Source organism: Catharus ustulatus, chromosome 1, assembly GCF_009819885.2.
Source record: "Catharus ustulatus isolate bCatUst1 chromosome 1, bCatUst1.pri.v2, whole genome shotgun sequence".
Classification (NCBI taxonomy): Eukaryota; Metazoa; Chordata; class Aves; order Passeriformes; family Turdidae; genus Catharus; species Catharus ustulatus.
Genome location: NC_046221.1, coordinates 128,042,101 through 128,059,239, shown reverse-complemented (window position 1 = coordinate 128,059,239; position 17,139 = coordinate 128,042,101). Strand labels below are relative to the sequence as shown.

The window sequence follows — 17,139 nt, the reverse complement described above, 5'->3', positions numbered from 1 at the left end:
ATAAATTTGTTCTTAGGTAAGAAACATCTTTGGTGTGTTTTCATAGACTTCAGAAGATTGTGAGAGACTGCTAACAATTACTGCCCATGATGAGTAAGACATGTTTTTTAAATGTTAGTGATTACATTGCATATTTTTGTAGCACATTTGCCCACAGTTTTAGATAATATACATGGAAATTATTTTAACATGTATCATAAATGTGCCTCCAAGTTAATGTCCAGCAGAAGGTGCAGTGTTGTTGGCCTATTATAGATTCTGTGACTCCTAGTAATTATAATTCTCTCTGTGTAGTATGGTGAAGCTTGTATGGGAAAAATATTTAGCAGACACGAAAGTCCAAGTTTTTTCTTAGCTGAAAAATAAAAAAGACTGAAAATGCTTGCCTGGAGATGTTCTGCAATGCATAAAGGTGTTAGAGGATAGCATTTCTTTCTCCCATGCTTTTAAATCAACTGATTGTTAGAAAACAAATAAAGATAATTTCTGAAGGGTTCTTTTGTTCTTGCACTTAATCCTCTATTGTTGTTGTATCCCTTGTCATTTGATAACTCTACCACTGTAACTAAATATATTTATGCACTTTCTTATAATCCAGCAGAGTTGAAGCAGGCAACAGTGAGGAATGACATATAAAATATACTCAGTAATATGTTAAAAACAGATAATGAATTACAATTAATATATATTTTATAGAATTTTTCAAAGAGACCAAGTTTTTATTGGCTTTTTAAAACAAGTTTGTAAGAAGCTTCATGAAACATAGGCCCTGAATATAAAAAGTTAATATCTTGCAACTACATTAATGTAATGTCTAGAATATTACATTACTTTGTTTCCAGAGATAATCAATGATGGTAATATAATATCTGCCTCTCAGAGCCAATGTATGATTTAAATTAATTATTGCTTATAAAGCACTTTGAAGTCTTTAGCAGTAAGGTGTTGCAAAGTGTAGAAGTACTATTATTAATTTAACATCACCATTAAAGTCAGTACTTTAAGAGCATTTGCTATACTCTGTTCAATATCTTTCTATTCATCATATGCTGCATATTAGTTATTTTAACATTTAGAAAGCTTAGTAATCTGGAAGTATTCCAAACCATTGTTCCAGACAGCAGTTAGATATTTGGGTGGATCATGTAAAAACAGTGAAATGGCTGAGAAAGCATGTAAAATGTTTGTTTTAAGTAATATTACATCAATGGAGCAGACATCTGCAGCACTGGACTTGATTTTAAACTTCTTTAAACTTTTTTTTAAGTTAACATTGTACTATGTTTTTCTAAAATTGTTTGGGGGGGGCTAATAATAATGTTATTTCTAAACAAGTAGACTGTTTTATCTTTTGTTCAGTTTTCATTTCTGTTTCTGAAATATTCGTGGGAAATCAGATTTACAGTGGGCAGTTCTTAGGAGGTGGTGAACACCTGCCACTCAGTATTTTTATTGCTGTTTGGTTTTGTAACCTAATGTCAGCTATCAAGGTCTGTATTATCTTTTTTTTTTGTTTTGTTTTCCAATTTTCATTAATCGTATGTCTTGTGTAAGACTTTAAAAATACAGACAGAGGTAGGGCTTGGAGATTACAGCCTCAAGGAAAGCATGTAAAGTCTCTCTTCTCATATAGTGATTATGTGCCATAAAATAATGCTGTGTATTCACACAATTGTTTATCTATTAGCTTATGTTTGAAATTATCCCCAATGGAGAAAATAAATGAAATTTTAGGGATCCTATCCTCCGTCTTTCCCAGCAGCATTGTCTTTAATTTGTGCTTGGCTCTGGAGTTCAGCTCTGGAGTTCAGTCTATGCCTTTGGAGCCAGTTCTAAAGTAGGTAAAAGCAGCCTTAATGTTCAGGGTCCAGCCAGACTCCCCAGCCCTATGGAGGTAGGTGGGGAGAGCAATCAGGTGAATAACAGATATGTCTCTGTAAATGATATAAGCAGATTTTCCAGACTTCTAAAAGCAATATGAATTTAAAAGCCAAATGTACGAGTAAATCAATTAAAAGATTCACCTGTAAGCAGTTTGCTGAGTCAGCAGTCAGGAAGTTCCATTTTCACCATGTAGTTGAAAATGGGGATATTAATTACAGGTAATATTTTTTGAGTCTTCTCCTTGTGGTAGACATTTTATTTAAAAGTACTACTTGCACTTCTAGGATTAGAGGAATCTTTCCTAGGTACGGGAAATCAGTTTCCTCCTCTTCTTTGAATTTATTCTACTTTCTGAGGTTAATTTAATATGTACTGCAAATGAATTAAGCATTGAACCCTTTGATTTCCCTTGGGATTACTAAATCAGTTAACAAACAGGTTTATTATCCCTAGAATGAAATGCCATATGGCTCAGGTTCACTCATATTATATGATAGAAGATTAAAGTATGTTCTTAATATGAAATTACACGTTTCAAGCTCATTTTCTGATGTATTAATAATAAGAAAAAGGTTTTCCTCTTGTATCAGCCAAATGGTTATTTATGTTTCAAAAAAATGCTTCATTATTTAAGAAAATTAGCAAACTTTAGACTTAATTCTGCACATTTCCATGCATAAGACTATCAGCAAAACTGCTCCAGTATCTACTTCTGTTTCCAAGCAGGTTTAGGGTTGAGATATCTTGTGAAAAGGTATTAAAATGTGTAAATATAGATGCATTAGCCCTAAGTTACATGCCACTGGAAATATTTAGGAGTAACTCACATAAATATATCTAGCTCTTTTTTATGTTTACATTAACCCCAATTGATAATAAGTAGGACATATGTATGCTTGCCTTTTTCATATGATGTCTAACAGAATATATAAACATTCTCGAAGGCAAGTAGCTATTTGAAAACTATAGGATGAAAACTATAGGATATGCAGCTAAATAAATAAATAAATTTCTGCTTCACTGCAGAGCAGTCACATCAGAGTCATTAGCACAGTAACACTGTGGCAGCAGGGCAGTATAAGAGGGTTTTTGCAACAGTGGTGGGTATTTGCACCACTTAATTAGTGGTGTGTTTCAGTCTCTTCTGCCTTCACTCAGAGCCAGGATTAAAAAATACACAAAAGAAATGGATTTTCTCCCTTCAGGCTTTGTTGTTTATTAAATCTTATCAAAAGTACAGAACGTTTAGCAGCACTTCCAGCTACCAGCTAGAAGCAAGCAAATGGAGATAGATCCAGCTGCTACAAGGTCTCTTAAAGCTAAACAGTCCAATAGAGAAATAAGACCTATATTATTTGTCCTTTTAACCCAGTAACTAACTTCCCGTGACCTTCAGTGTGACACTGACTGTCCAACCAGAAACTACTACCTGAAACCATGATGAAGAGGGAGGAAGAATACCAAAAAGAGGCGCCACCCAAAATCCTTCATCATGTCCCATATCTATAAAAACCTCAAATTTAAAACCCTTTACCATGTGAAAGGACACACTTTTATTTAACTACACACCCATGATTTTAACTTCATTACTCAGATTTGGGAGCCTTCTGCAAGGCCTCAAAAGCAGTGTTCTCCAGGGGGTCAGTGCAAGAAAGCACAGAAAACTCAAAAACCCCAGATTTCTGGGATCCGACATAGGATATGCAGATAAATAAATAAATAAACAAATTCATCTTCACTACAGAGTCATTAGCACAGTAACACTGTGGCTGCAGGGCAATTTAAGATTTTTTTTTAACCACAGGCTGCCCTTGTGATTCAGCAAACACTTTAAGCCAGCACTTGAGGCAGTGCTGCTACTGCAAGGAACCACACTGCCCTTCCTTTGCTTCCAGCAGCTCATTCTCATGAACATCCCTGAATGGTCCTACAGGTGCTGGTGCTGGCAATAGAGCAGCTGGGAAGTACAAACACCAGCTGTAGGTGAGAGAAAAAACTAAACTGCTTCCCGTGGCAACAGTGCTGATATAGACTACTTTCAATTATTTGTGAAAAAACTGCCTAAATTATTGTATCAGCTAGGAGATAGAAGAATGGGAAATAATGATGGTGCTACTATTTTGAAGTAACCTCTGTTCCTCATGGTTTGTAGGTCTCCAAACATTTTTGTTCATATTGTGTATTCTGTGCTAGCCACAGTTTTAAAGTTAAGGTTTGTATAATTTTAAAAAGAGTTGGAGAAGAGGAAGAAGAGGGGCATTTCAGATCTGCTTTGTTTCTAAATAAATTAGGTGACTTCATTTACAGTTACTGTAAAAAAAAAAATACTGCTTCTAAATTCTTACTTCATTTTTCACTGTAAAATATGTTAATGAAAATTTTCTACATGTCAAACACATGCTAAAGTAATGAGAATGATCTTTGGTTTTGTTTTCAGCACCAAAGGGAATACTCCATCTCTCGCCTGATGTATATCAAGAGATGGAAGCAAGCCGCAACAAATCAGCCCCTGGTACCACTGTAAGCTATTTATCACCCAAAGAAATGAGCCAGACTTCTAGCTCGTTCTTCAGCATATCTCCTACAACAAATAGCACGGCCACGATTGCCAGGGAACTTCTCATGAATGGAACGTCCCCAACTGCTGAAGCCATAGGTCTAAAAGGAATATCTCCTGCTTCCCCCTGTTCTACAGTGCAGCCTTCAAAACAGCTGGAATATTTGGCAAGGATTCAAGGCTTTCAGGTATGGGAGGGGGAAAATGAAGCTCTTCAGCCAGAATCGTAGCATTGCCATCAAGGCTTCACTCTTGCCCCCTTGAATGTGGGCATGCATGTAACTTATCTTGTAAAATTAGCTGTTGTCTGAGGCAGTTTCTGGGTCCAGGAGATACAGATTTCCACCAATATATGTGTCCCTCCTCCTATTTTGTTCCTTCCTTACATTTAGCTTACTGCAGCCCATCTTTCTCTCCTATGTCTCTTCTCCTTAAATAATTACAGGCTTAAATTATTCTTTTAACTTGCACTTCTTTGAGAGTCTTCACCTCATGGTTTCTTGCTTTGACTCTGATGCAGAAGCTACTGATGCACCACCTTACCTTTGCATTTGTCTTCTGGGCCAGGTGATTAAAGTAGTTTTTTTTACTTCCCACCCTGCAGCACTTAGATGTAACCTGATGTTTTGGTTTAGGAATGGTACTACCCAATTTAGTGTCCCACTGACACTGTCCAAACTGACACTCACTCTCCCTGTTCCTCCCCTTTCTCCCCTTGTGGTGCGCTGGAGAGGAGAATTGGAAGCATGGAAGGTAAATATCATGGGCTGTGAGAAGAACAATTTACTGGAAACAGCAGTGATAAAAAACAAACAGCAACAATGTTCATGACAGAGGGTAGAAGAAATGAACAACTCCCACAGAAACCCCCTGAGAACAGCCAATACCTGACCATGCCCTCTGCTACACTTACTTGAGTGGAAGAGACTACCTCCCCCAAACCTGGCAGTGACATGAGGTGGCATAGAATAATGTCCAGGTCCTACCCATGGCTCCTCCTGGCAATTGCAAAAATTAACCCTGTCCTGGCCAGAACATTATCAACCCCTTTTTCTATACCACTGATATGCCCAGATCCTACACATTCCAGCTATATGTATGTATGTACAAGCAGAGGTATCATTACCGCAGTCAATGGCTGCTCTTGCAAGATGTCTGTTGAATTCATTTAGTCCATGACTGTGGGTTCTGTCTGTCCTAGATGTCTTCCAGGGCGGGAGGGCTGGTGTGCTGTGAGCTGGTTACAAGCTGCATCATGAGTTCACTACTGGTGCATCTGGAGCAGTCCATGCTCATTGTCCATCACAGTGGACATACAGTGTCATTCAGCAGTCTCATGTTATACAATACAACAGTAGAGACTGTTCTCACCCAAAAAGCTAAACCCCTGCAAGTACACATGGTGTTTCCCTGTCCCTCTGCAAATGCATCCAGGTCCTTAAGCAAAAACAATTCCATGATGAGTTTGCATTTCCTTGAGGCAGGACTAATCCAAGCTGTCCTCCCTAGCACATTTGTCATATGCACCACAGGGGCTTACAGTGGTTGCTTCAACCACAGTAAGCACATAGTGCTGCCCTGGTGGATTTGTAGGAATGTAGTACAATTGATCTGCCAGGCCTCCCTATATTTTGACTATTGATCCCTGCACCTCAGGGGCTTTACCTTGTTGGCCTGCGTGATATCGGCATGTTTTACAGTTATGGAATAACGTGGGAGATTGTGTGCATGCTTAAGTTCATCCTTTGATCACAGGACCATCTATGTGTTGCATCTCTTCCCTGATGACCTGAGGCATCATGGGCCCACTAAGCAAGAAATAATTTGCCCTTATGTTGTCTGTACAGATCTACCTGAGACACTTGAACCTTGGCAGCCTTATCTACCACACATCATGGTGTTCTTCAGTGCCCTGACTCTTGGGTATGTGTGCATCTACATGACACACTTTTACAGTCAACTTCTTTACCTAGGCAGTGATGTCTTGCCACATTCAGCAGCCCTGATGGGTTTACCTCTGTGCTGCCAGTTTGCCTTTCTCCACTGATCCATCCACCCCAGTAGAGCATTTTTCACCATTCATGAGTCAGTTCAGAGGCAGAGCACTGGGCATTTTTCTTGTTGAGTAATATTAAAAGCCTGCTAGATGGCTTTCGGCTCTGCAGCCTGACTTGATGCACCTTTTCCCTCAGCTTCTGTGACTAGCCATACAGGACTCCATATAGCAGTTTTCCATTTTTGATGTGTCCCTACAATATAGCAGGATCTGTCAGTGAAGAAAGTGTATCAGTTTTCATTTCTGGTGACTGATTACAGGGTGAGGCCTCCTCAGCACATGACACCTTTTCTTCCTCCTCTTCTGATGTTATACAAACTTTTTACCTTTGGGCTAGTTCATGATGACTTCCAAGATCCCTGAGCTATTGGGTTTCCTATTCAAGCTCACTGTATGATCAGTGCAGAGTAATGCTCACTCTGTGTAGCATTAGTGGCATGATGTGTGGTAGAGACTTTCTCTTGGAACATACAGCCCAGCACTGGCAGTCAGGGTGCCAGAAGAAGCTATGCTTCAGTGCCAATCACTTCTGAAGCAGCTTAAACCCCTTCATAAGATGCCAGTATCCCTTTTGCAGATGTTGTATGCCCACTCATGAACTCTGTCATCCTCCAGTGGCCCCTGGTATTTTTTGGCAGAGACTCCAGGAAGGACCATTCTCCCCAGCTGCATTGTAGAGCATAGTTTTCACATCTTTTCCTGTCCTGACTGACCCAAGAGCTACTTCATGAACAATCTCTTTTTTAATTTGTTCAGAAGCTTGTTCAGGACCCCACTTAAAATAATTAATCTTCTACATCACAAGATATAGAGGGCTTTCAATCTGACTGAGCTCTGGAATATGCATTCTCCAAAAGCCCACAGCTCCTAGGAAAACCTGTTTCCTTCTTGCTGTTTGGTAGGGTATAGATGCTGTTTTGTTGACCACATCCATTGGAATCTGATGACATCCATGTTACCATTTTATTCCTAAAGCCTGGATTTCCTGGCAGGTCCCTTGATCTTACTTTGCTTTATTGCAAAATCAGACTTTAGGAGGATTTGGATTATCTTCTCCCCTTTCTCAAAAAACTTCCTCTGCTTTGTTGCTCCACACAATGATGCCATCAATATATTGCAAGTGTTATAAAGCTTCACTCTCTTCCAGTGCAGTCTCTAGCATCCCATAGCAAATGGTGAGACTGTTCCAGGTGTACTGCATGTCCTTTTGGGTCCTTGAAAAACAGATGTACCCTTTTTCCCATCTGGGGGCGGTGTGGTCCCTTTCCCATTGGCTGGGTACTCCAGAGCTTACATTCTCTCCTGACTACCTACTTTTCTGTCCCCTCCTCTCTCATCCTACTTCATTTTGGTCAGGTCTTCAACCCCACCCCTCTTGCAGCTCACAGCAACACCCAACAAACCAGCCACAACAAATTCAAACCACAAACAGCACACAGAACCAACAACTTTCACTCTCTCATTTAACAACCTTTTGGCTTCAGCAAAATATTACCTCACCTTTTACACCCTCACCCCTCCTTCCTTCCAACCAACAACTCAGTGAGACAGGGAATGGGGTTTTGGTCAGTTCATCAGCTGTGGTTACTCCCACTACACAGAGAGAGTTGTTCCTCTGCTGCACTGTGGGGTCCCTCCCACAGGACACCATTCTTCACAAACTTCTCCAGCCTGAGTCCATCTCATGAGCTGCAGTCCTCACCAAACTGCGGCAATATGAATCCCTCTCACAGGCAACAGTGCATCCCCAGACTGCTGCAGTGTGGGTCACTCTTCCATGCCATGCAGTCCTTCAAGGACAAGCTGCTCCAGCAGAGGAACAGGGCCTCTTTATCCACAGATCTCCCACGAGGTCACAGACTCCTCTCCTACTCCAGTGTGGGGCTCCTCCACAGGCTGGATCTCTTACATCCCCATGGACCTTCACGTGCTGCAGGGGCAGAGCTGCTTCCCCATGGCCATCACCACGGGCTGCAGAGGAATCCCAGCTCTGGTGCCCAGAGCACCTCTTGCCCGCCTTCTGCACTGACCTTGGTATCTGCAGAGCTTTTCTGACATGTTCTCACTCCACCTTCTTCCAGCCACAATTTCAACTGTACAACAGCTTTTTATTTATCTTTCTTCTTATATATGTTGTCTCAGAGGTGTTACCACAATTTCTAATTGGCTTAGCCTTGGCCAGCAGCATATTCATCTTTGGAACCACCAGGGATTGGCTCTGCTGGTCAAGGAGAAAGCTTCTGACAATTTATCACAGAAGACACCCTTGTAGTCCCTCCCCCCACTTCCCCACTCCCAAAAAAAGCCCAGGCCATGCAAACCCAATACATCTGGGAATAGGAGTCAGGTGATTATCTCTGGCCCTGTCTCTTCCTCCTGGTGTGAGGGCTCTACTTCCTCTTATCCCTCACTAAGTGAGCTGATTTAGTCTTGGATTTCTTCTTCTGTGTAGGGGTGACTACTACTGTCGCAGGTGGTTCCTCTGGTTGAACTACAAGTCAGGCTGCTGTGCCTGTAGGTCGATTTTTTTCCTCTTTCCCCTGAGGGTGCAGTCTAGTATTGAACTGTGTCCAGTAAAGAGTAGCCAGGGCCCAGCACACTGTAATATGTTGCCCCTTTCTCAAGTTGTCACATCCTCCTTGAAAATATTCTGTGTCTTTGTCAGGGTCCTGTAGTTGTTCAGGGATGAACTTTCAAACCGTTGGAGCAGAAAAATTTTTTAAATCTGGTTCATTTTTTTGCCACATTTCATGACACTCATGACTATCCACCTTCAGGGCAGATCTCTGAATTAACTTCCAGAAATCTCTTTATTGACTCTAAACGTGGTATGGATTGAGGAGACCAGTGAGACTTAGCAACAAGAGCATGCTTTCCTTAACATCCAAGGGAAATTCAAAATTCTCAAAAGCTGTTGTAAGCTGAAGGAGGAGAAGGAGGTGAAAGACTGGGGAAAATCACCCTCCCCGTTCCCCCTACAGACTGAATAATTATTAATAGACTCCCAAAGACAGTGCCCAAAGTAAATGTAGCAGAGCAGCACTGAATACACTCAAAATTACCCTCATTGCACTTGATCAGTCATATACTGATATCCCATAATACAGTAAAAAAAGGAACCCCAACCCCTCTCCCTGCTCTGAAAAAGAATATCACAAAGACCATATATAGGAATATAGGAGCATATGGAAATATAGAGTTTGGTACCACAATCAGGTGAACAGACCAAGCAACACTGTGACCAGTGGCTCTGGAGTCAATGCAACAAAAGCTTAGATTGAGTTTGTTTCCAAGCTGCTCTGGACAGATCTGTTGTTACTTCAACCCTTCATGCCACATACTGGGTGCCAGATAAGGCTGTCCTGTTTTGGGAATGATACTCCCCAGTTTAGTGCTCCCACTGAGACTCTCCAAACAACATGCCACTCACCCTCTCCTCCCATCCTTTAAACGGAATGGAGAGGAAAATTGGAGGCACAAAAGGCAAAGATCACAGGTTAAGATAAGAACCACTTATTAGAAATGTGAGATAAGAATTTGACCAATACTAATGACAGAGAGTGGGAGAATCACACAGACCTCCCCCCCACAACAGACAGTACCCAACCACTCCCTCTGCTACACTACTTGTCCAGAAGGGACCCCTTTGTCCCCAGAAGAGACTCCCTTCCTGCAGCAGGGATCTGAGGTGTTACAGAACAACCTCCAGGTCCCACTCGTGCCTCCTCCTGGCTACTGCCTGTCTGGAACCAGGACACCTGACAATGGTGTTTGGTTCAGAAGGTGCAGCCTAGAAGCCAAGCTGGTGTCAGAGCAATCCAGAATGTTTTTGCTATCACAGGAAATACTAGAGAATGTAAGATGAACCATGCTGTGTCAGTGCATGAATCCTTGAACACTGTACCCAGCAATGTCAAATACCCTATAACTCATAGGACAGTGGCAGCCTCTGTAGTACAGCCAGTTATTTCTGTGGTGTGGAAGTTAAGAAGCCTCTTCCCTGTCCCGTTACATGCAAAATTACATGCTGCATAGTGGCTCATTTTACAGTGTTGAACTATCAGAGATATATGTAGAAATATACTTCTTCCTGTCATAGGTTTTTGGTTTGAGTTTTTGTTTTGCCTGGAGTTTCTTCCTTTTCCAGAATTATGAATTTGCTTCATTTGATCGTATGCTTTAGCATATGTAATTTGTTCCTGTAACTAAATTCTAAAAATGGGAGGTTTCTTTTGCATGCCTGATAATGAATTTTTTCATCAAAGCCCATGTAATTTACAAAGTATGCAGTTGTTGGAAGTGACTTAAAAAAGGCTGCTAGAATTCAAGAAATAATGTCAGATGTTCTGTTGGTATAAGCAGCTTAGTTAAATTACTTTTGCTTACATTGGATATCACTGCTTGTGGATTTTACCTAACACTGGTTTTGTCTAAAATGTACATTCAGCTTTCTTTTGGCCTTCACTTTTGAAATGTCATTTTTACTTCATTCATTTGAATGTCTCTCAATGAAACAGTAATAGCCTCAGCCTCACTGTAGTAAAGCTGCTAATAGGAATTCAGTTTTCCTGAGTTCCATTTGTTACCTGCCTACAGTAGGAACAGATGAATTCTGATGAAAAGAAATTCAATCCACTGCTCACTTGCACATCTTGTCAGATTGCTTGTGTCTCCTAGTAACGGTTTATTTTCATATAATCAATGCACAATTTATGTTACTGTTTTGGGTCCTACTTGCCTACAGTATGTGGTTACTGTAAAGTGATTAGTTGTGTTTGTCCTGGGTTTTTTTTTCCATGCTTTGATTCTAGATGCTTTTGCAGAAACTGTTTTTAAAGGGTCTTACCTTGAGCCAAAAAATTATAATCTTTTTCACCCATGAATTAGACTACTACTTTTTACTTGGCCCTAATACAAAGCAAGGAATTTGGTACAGAATCTTGATTATTAACATCTATCCACTGTGTATGTAACTGATGGTTTTACAACATCTTTTTAACATGCTTTTTAACACCTCACTTGAATAAGCCTGGTATTGATGTGAAACTCTGCCACTGCTGGGTGGCTGAGGCCAGGTGAAGCAGTGAACAGAATCTCTGTGGGAAATGGCTCAGTGGCCTGTCAGGTGCATATCACAGGTCTCTTCACCATTTCAGCCTAGAAAGCTCTTTGTGTTTTAGAGTTTAAAAGCCGATTTCTTTACAGGTTAACTTTCTCAGGCATATTTACTAAAGGAGAAGACTACTGCATTTCCAAACAGCTAGCTTGTTTCGTGTTTCCTGAATGACCCAAAATGATTTTTAAATTGTTGGCATGTATTTGTATTCTGGTCCAGATGATAACCATAGTTTTGTCTTTCATTGAAGAACGTATACATTCTGTTCTGTTACAATGTATTTTTTGAATTTTTTAAAAAAATCAATAAATACTCATATGATGTTTCATTTGTAAATGTAAACAATGTTATTTGCTTATTTGAATTGTTCTCTTCAACTGCTTTAGCTGCAGGGGACACGTCTTTAAAACACATTTATTTAACTTAAATTCTTCTAAACTGTTTGTATATTATCTCAGCCATGTTCTATTGTAAGCCCTTGATATGAAGTTATTGGCACCAATGTATAGTTAAGTAGTAAAAAACTACATTTTCATTCTTTATGATTTATTATTCTAAGGACATTTGTAATTGATAAGCAGAAGCTCAGTGTCACTGAAGAACAGGTGCTTAGCTTGGATACTTTCAAAGGTCAGGCTTCAAATTACCTGTGATAATTAAACACAAATTCTTCAAGCAAGCCTTTACAAACTCTGAATAAAGCATTTTAGTGCTTGCTTTGTATTTATGAATACTATCTACCCAGTTAATTGTTTTGCAGACTTTGCCTGGAAATGGTTTAAAGGAAAATTCAGCTTTGGTAAAATTGATATTTTTAAGTGACTATGTGGTATTTTGGCCATTGTTTTGTAACCAAACTAGGAAAGTTACAGTTATTTCTGCTGACCATTTAAGTGCAGTAAATTATTTAGAGAATTTGTTTAAATGGAAACATTTAGAGAAGCTGTTTACACATGTATAACTTGAGCCTCCAGTTTTTACTGAAGCAAAACACAAGTTGCAGGTAGTCCATTAGGAAATTCCACTGTGAATTTCCACGAAGCAAAGATCATAAAAAATGTAAAACACCAAGATTAAGTGCCCACAGTCAGTTCCAATATGTGGCTGTAGGCATATTTGGCATGATACATTGGCAGGGCTTGGAAGTCTTAACTTTTCCTCTGTAGTGGCTCCATAACAAAACCTCCCACAGGATGTAGTTTCTATGTGATGTTCTCCTTCGATTGCAATGGTTACACAATTCTCTTTTCCCCTCCACATTTGTTTATTCGTTAACTGTTCCATTTTATACATGGATATACTTAAATGTTTTACTGTGTGGCATTTCTAAATGTTTCTCCTTTCCCCAATGGCACACGTTTGTGAATGATTGCACGCACAGGATGCTCTAGAGTCAGGTTTACTTGTGGCTCCTACATTCCAGTGCATGGGTTTGAATTGTTGGCAGGATTAGACTGAAATTAAACTTCTCACTTGTATTAGGGTTGACACTGAGCTCAAACCTTTCCCTACAGTGGCTTTAAACAAAATAAGATACTTTGTGGAAGTTGGATTTGGAAATCAGTGTAGGAGTGCTTGGATCTAGCTACTGAGGTATGCATGTGAAGTGAATTTCAGGGAAATTGAATCCTCAGTGGTCTGATCTGTACATAATTGATGATTTCTCTGATCAGGTCAGATTTTTTAAAAGCTACTAAATACCATTTTCAAAATTGACACAGTCCCTATGAATGCTAATAGGAAGTCATTTAAAGCTGTAAAATTATCTAAAAAGGTAGAAGCCTCTTGGGATTTTCATAAACACCTGTGCAGATTAGGTACCTAACCTCCACTTTGAAGATAGTTGTAGTTATAGTGGTAGCTGCCAGAGAGAGTGTATTTTCAAATCTCCCTGCAAATGAATGAATCCAAAGGCATGTTTTAGCAAATCTCCAGATAAAACCAGAGAGACAAAGTGCAACAAGCACTGAAAACAAGAATGTAAATCCAGATGATATCATTCTGTCCTTGAATGTGCTGGCTGTAGACACAGTTTGTGGCCACTGTCAGCTTGGGACTGGAATCCCAGAAAATGGGCTAGTGCTGAAAAATACAAAAGTCTCATCACTTGTTCAAGGTAGAAAACCCAAATAATAATTAAAGGAAGCTTTTGAAATTACAGCATCATGCTTCTTGGCATCGTTAATGTAAAACAGATTTGAAAGTTATGGGTTTTAGATAAATGAAAGCAAAATGTTTTTGGAAAAATGGTTCTTTGAAGATACTATCTCCAAAACTTGGGAAAAATTAGGCTATTAAAAAGTGAAGATGTTTGCATGATTGTGTTAGAGAAGAATACTTTTGAAATAAGACTGTTAAAGACAATATTTAATTGCCCACATTTGGAGTCAAGACCCCCTATAATTCTATGTATGTAACATTACATCTAGCCCCTTCCCTCCCCACACCCCCAGAACCATTGGAGACTTCTTTCCCAGCAGGATTGACCAGACTGCAAATATTAGAGAAATTATTCTAAAATAGCAGTGTACAGTCAGGCCCAGAGGGAACTGTGATCAACTGATTTACCTTAGTGCTGACACAAAGTAGCAGTCGGAGTTACTGAATTTATATTAAAAGTATAATGATTTCTTACTCTTTAACCTCCTTCAAGTAGATTGAGAGTGAGTGTGCTGCCATATAATATCAATACTTGCTTCTGTAAAACAAACTGTGGCTTTTGTTTCTTGTCCTGGTGCCTGAGATCTTAGTCAGGTGTACTACCACTGTTCCTGCTCATTGGTCAGATCAGTTTTTTGTAAAATGATGTGTGGAATGATGTGTTCTGTCTTCACCAGAAGTATTGAAGCCTGGGTTTTGGCAGAAGGGTATTATCTCCTGTGTGCTTGTACTGTGCCATGCTCAATGGCCAGTACAATAATCTCAACAGCAATGTTTGTCTCTTGCCCTCAGGGAGTATAAACACCTTTAGAAATGGTTGACAAAGCCCTCATTATCTCAGTTTCTGTGTCTTCTGAAAGCTGCGGGGGTTTTTTCTAATGGGAAATTTGCACTTTCACCAATTACCAAACTATTGCTTGATGTTCTGATTACTATAGGCTTTTGTTGTGGGTTAACTCTGGTGGGCAGCTTAAGCCCCACACAGCTGCTCACTCTCTCCCCCCTGGTGGGATAAGGGAAAGAATCAGAAGGGCATGAGTGATAAAACTCAGGAGCTGAGATGAAGACAAAAGCTGTGTGTGCAAGCAAAGCAAAACAAGGAGTTCATTCACCACTTCCTGTGGGCAGGCAGATGTTCGGCCACCTCCTGAAAGCAGGGCTCCATCATCTGTGATGGTGGCTTGGGAGCACAAGTGCCATAATGCTGAATGTCTCCCCTCCTCCTCTTCCCAGTTTTTATCACTGAGCAGGATGTCATAGGACTGGGATATCTCTTTGGTCAGTTGGGGTCAGTGTCCTGGCCGTAACCTCTCCCAACTCCTTGTGCACCCCCAGACTGCTCACTGATGGGATGGGGTGAGGAGCAGAAAAGCCTTGGTGCTCTGCAAACCCTGCTCAGCAACAGCAAAAATACCAGTATGTTATCAACAGTGTTTTGGTCACCAATTCAAAACTTAACATTATACATGGTTTTGTGAAGAAAATTAGCTCCATCCTAGACAAAAACAGTGTAATCTCCACCTTTTATTCCATACTGTTGGACGCTGTGCTCAGGTCCCAAATTATCTGATAGATTCTCCCTCATTAACCACCTCCTCTTTCCCATCCTGGGATATATACATGGAAATACTTTTTGTAGATCACCCCTTTAAAAGTCCCCAAAATGTCCATTGAGTCCATGTGTATTCAATGTGTTATTCAACCTGTATCAATCAATTCATTCAGGACAGGAAAGATGGTGTGATGCATGGAGTTACTGGGCACCAAAGACAGCTCGGGGTGGGTCGCTGCTTCACTTTCACATCTTGTGAGGTTTGTCCTCCATTGGCTCAGATGGTTCCTGCTGTTCTGATTTCCATAGCATGCAACTCACATCCTGGGTAACAGCAGTTTAAAGGTATTCCTGTGACAGTCTGCCTCTGGTTCCTTCAGGCCAGGATATAGGGTTTAATAACAGAACATAAAAGGGTTTGCAGTAAACTCCTCCCTTGGCTCCTAGCCTGGCTAGCAACAAGGGGTTCCTGCTATAGTAATTCCCATGACATGCAGCTCAGATCCTGGGTTACAACAATTTAAAGGTATTTCCATTACAATCTTCATCCCTTTGGACCAGACTGTAGGATTTAGCATTACAATGAACTCCTCCCGTTGTCCCTCATCCAGTCTGAGATTACACACAGGCCCACAGTCCACATGGGGCAGTGTGGACTTGTCTACAGACCACCATCCTTCAGGGGAATACCTGCTCCAGAGTGACAGTATCTGTAAGCCACTCTTCCTTCAGGGGAGTACCTGCTCTAGTATAGCCTTCTCTGTGGCCATGTATGTTTTTGGTTGTACCATCATGATTTTAGCCACAGTTCCAGTCCTGTGAGGTTGAGCTCCAGCCTGTCCAGCACAGGAATGGCAGCAATGCCCTGGCTGTCTGCCAGCCCATTCCTGTTATCAGTACATTCCCAGGCAGAGCAGAATAGGATGATAAGGAAAACAGGAAACAGCAGAAGCAAAAAGCAGTCACTAGCGAGCACTAGTTAGTAATCTACATCCAGGCAAGCAAGCCTCATGGCAAGCACAGGAGCCTGACAATTAAACAGATATAAACAGATATAAATTGGAATACAGATATAAATTTGGTATAGCATACTCTGATCAAGTCAGTTGTTATCTCTAACCAGTCATGGCCCACACTGGGTGCCAGAAGGGATTGTTACAGGTATACCCTGGTGGGCAGCTCAGCTCCATGCAGCTGCTCTTACTCCCCTTCAGTGGGATGTGGGAGAACAAGCGGCAGGGTAAAAGTGCAAAAACTCAAGGGTTGAGATATAGACTGTTTAATAAGGAAAGCAAAAGCCACACATGCAAGAAAAGCAAAACAAAGCGTGCATTCATCACTTCCCCATGGCAGACAGGTGTTCAGCCATCCCCAGGAAAGCAGGGCTCCGTCACACGTAACAGTGACTTGTGAAGACCAACACCACCACTCCAAACACCCCCCACCCTCCTTGTTCCCCCAGCTTTGTATGCTGAGCATGATGCCATATGGTGTGGGGTATCCCTTTGCTCACTTGGGGTCAGCTGTCCTGGGTGTGTCCCCTCCTGGCTTCTCACTACCCATCCCCAGCCTTCTTGCTGGTGGGGTGGTGTGAGAAGCAGAAAAGCCCTTGATGCTGGGTGAGCACTGCTCAGCAATAAGTATTGGTATGTTACCCACACTTTAGGTCACAAAGCCAAAACAGCACTAAACAAGCTACTATGAAGCAAAGTAGCTCCATCCCAGTCAAAACTGGTACAGCTTTTTACGCTTCAGTGACATCTTTGCCACTGTGTGCCACTGGGCAGAAGTCAGGAAATAGGAAACCTCCTTTC

The 17,139-nt window shown here is 40.9% G+C and overlaps 1 protein-coding gene across 4 annotated transcripts in view; it reads left to right on the top strand.

Moving 5' to 3' along the window:
- STAU2 (staufen double-stranded RNA binding protein 2) overlaps positions 1–17,139 on the top strand; it is a 173,601-nt gene that overhangs the window by 86,213 nt on the left and 70,249 nt on the right. For all 4 annotated transcript variants that reach the window (XM_033074603.2, XM_033074587.2, XM_033074596.2 and 1 more), the window contains one exon: positions 4,322–4,629. In XM_033074603.2, the coding sequence (XP_032930494.1) occupies positions 4,322–4,629 (308 nt within the window). The remainder of the gene's footprint in view (positions 1–4,321; positions 4,630–17,139) is intronic.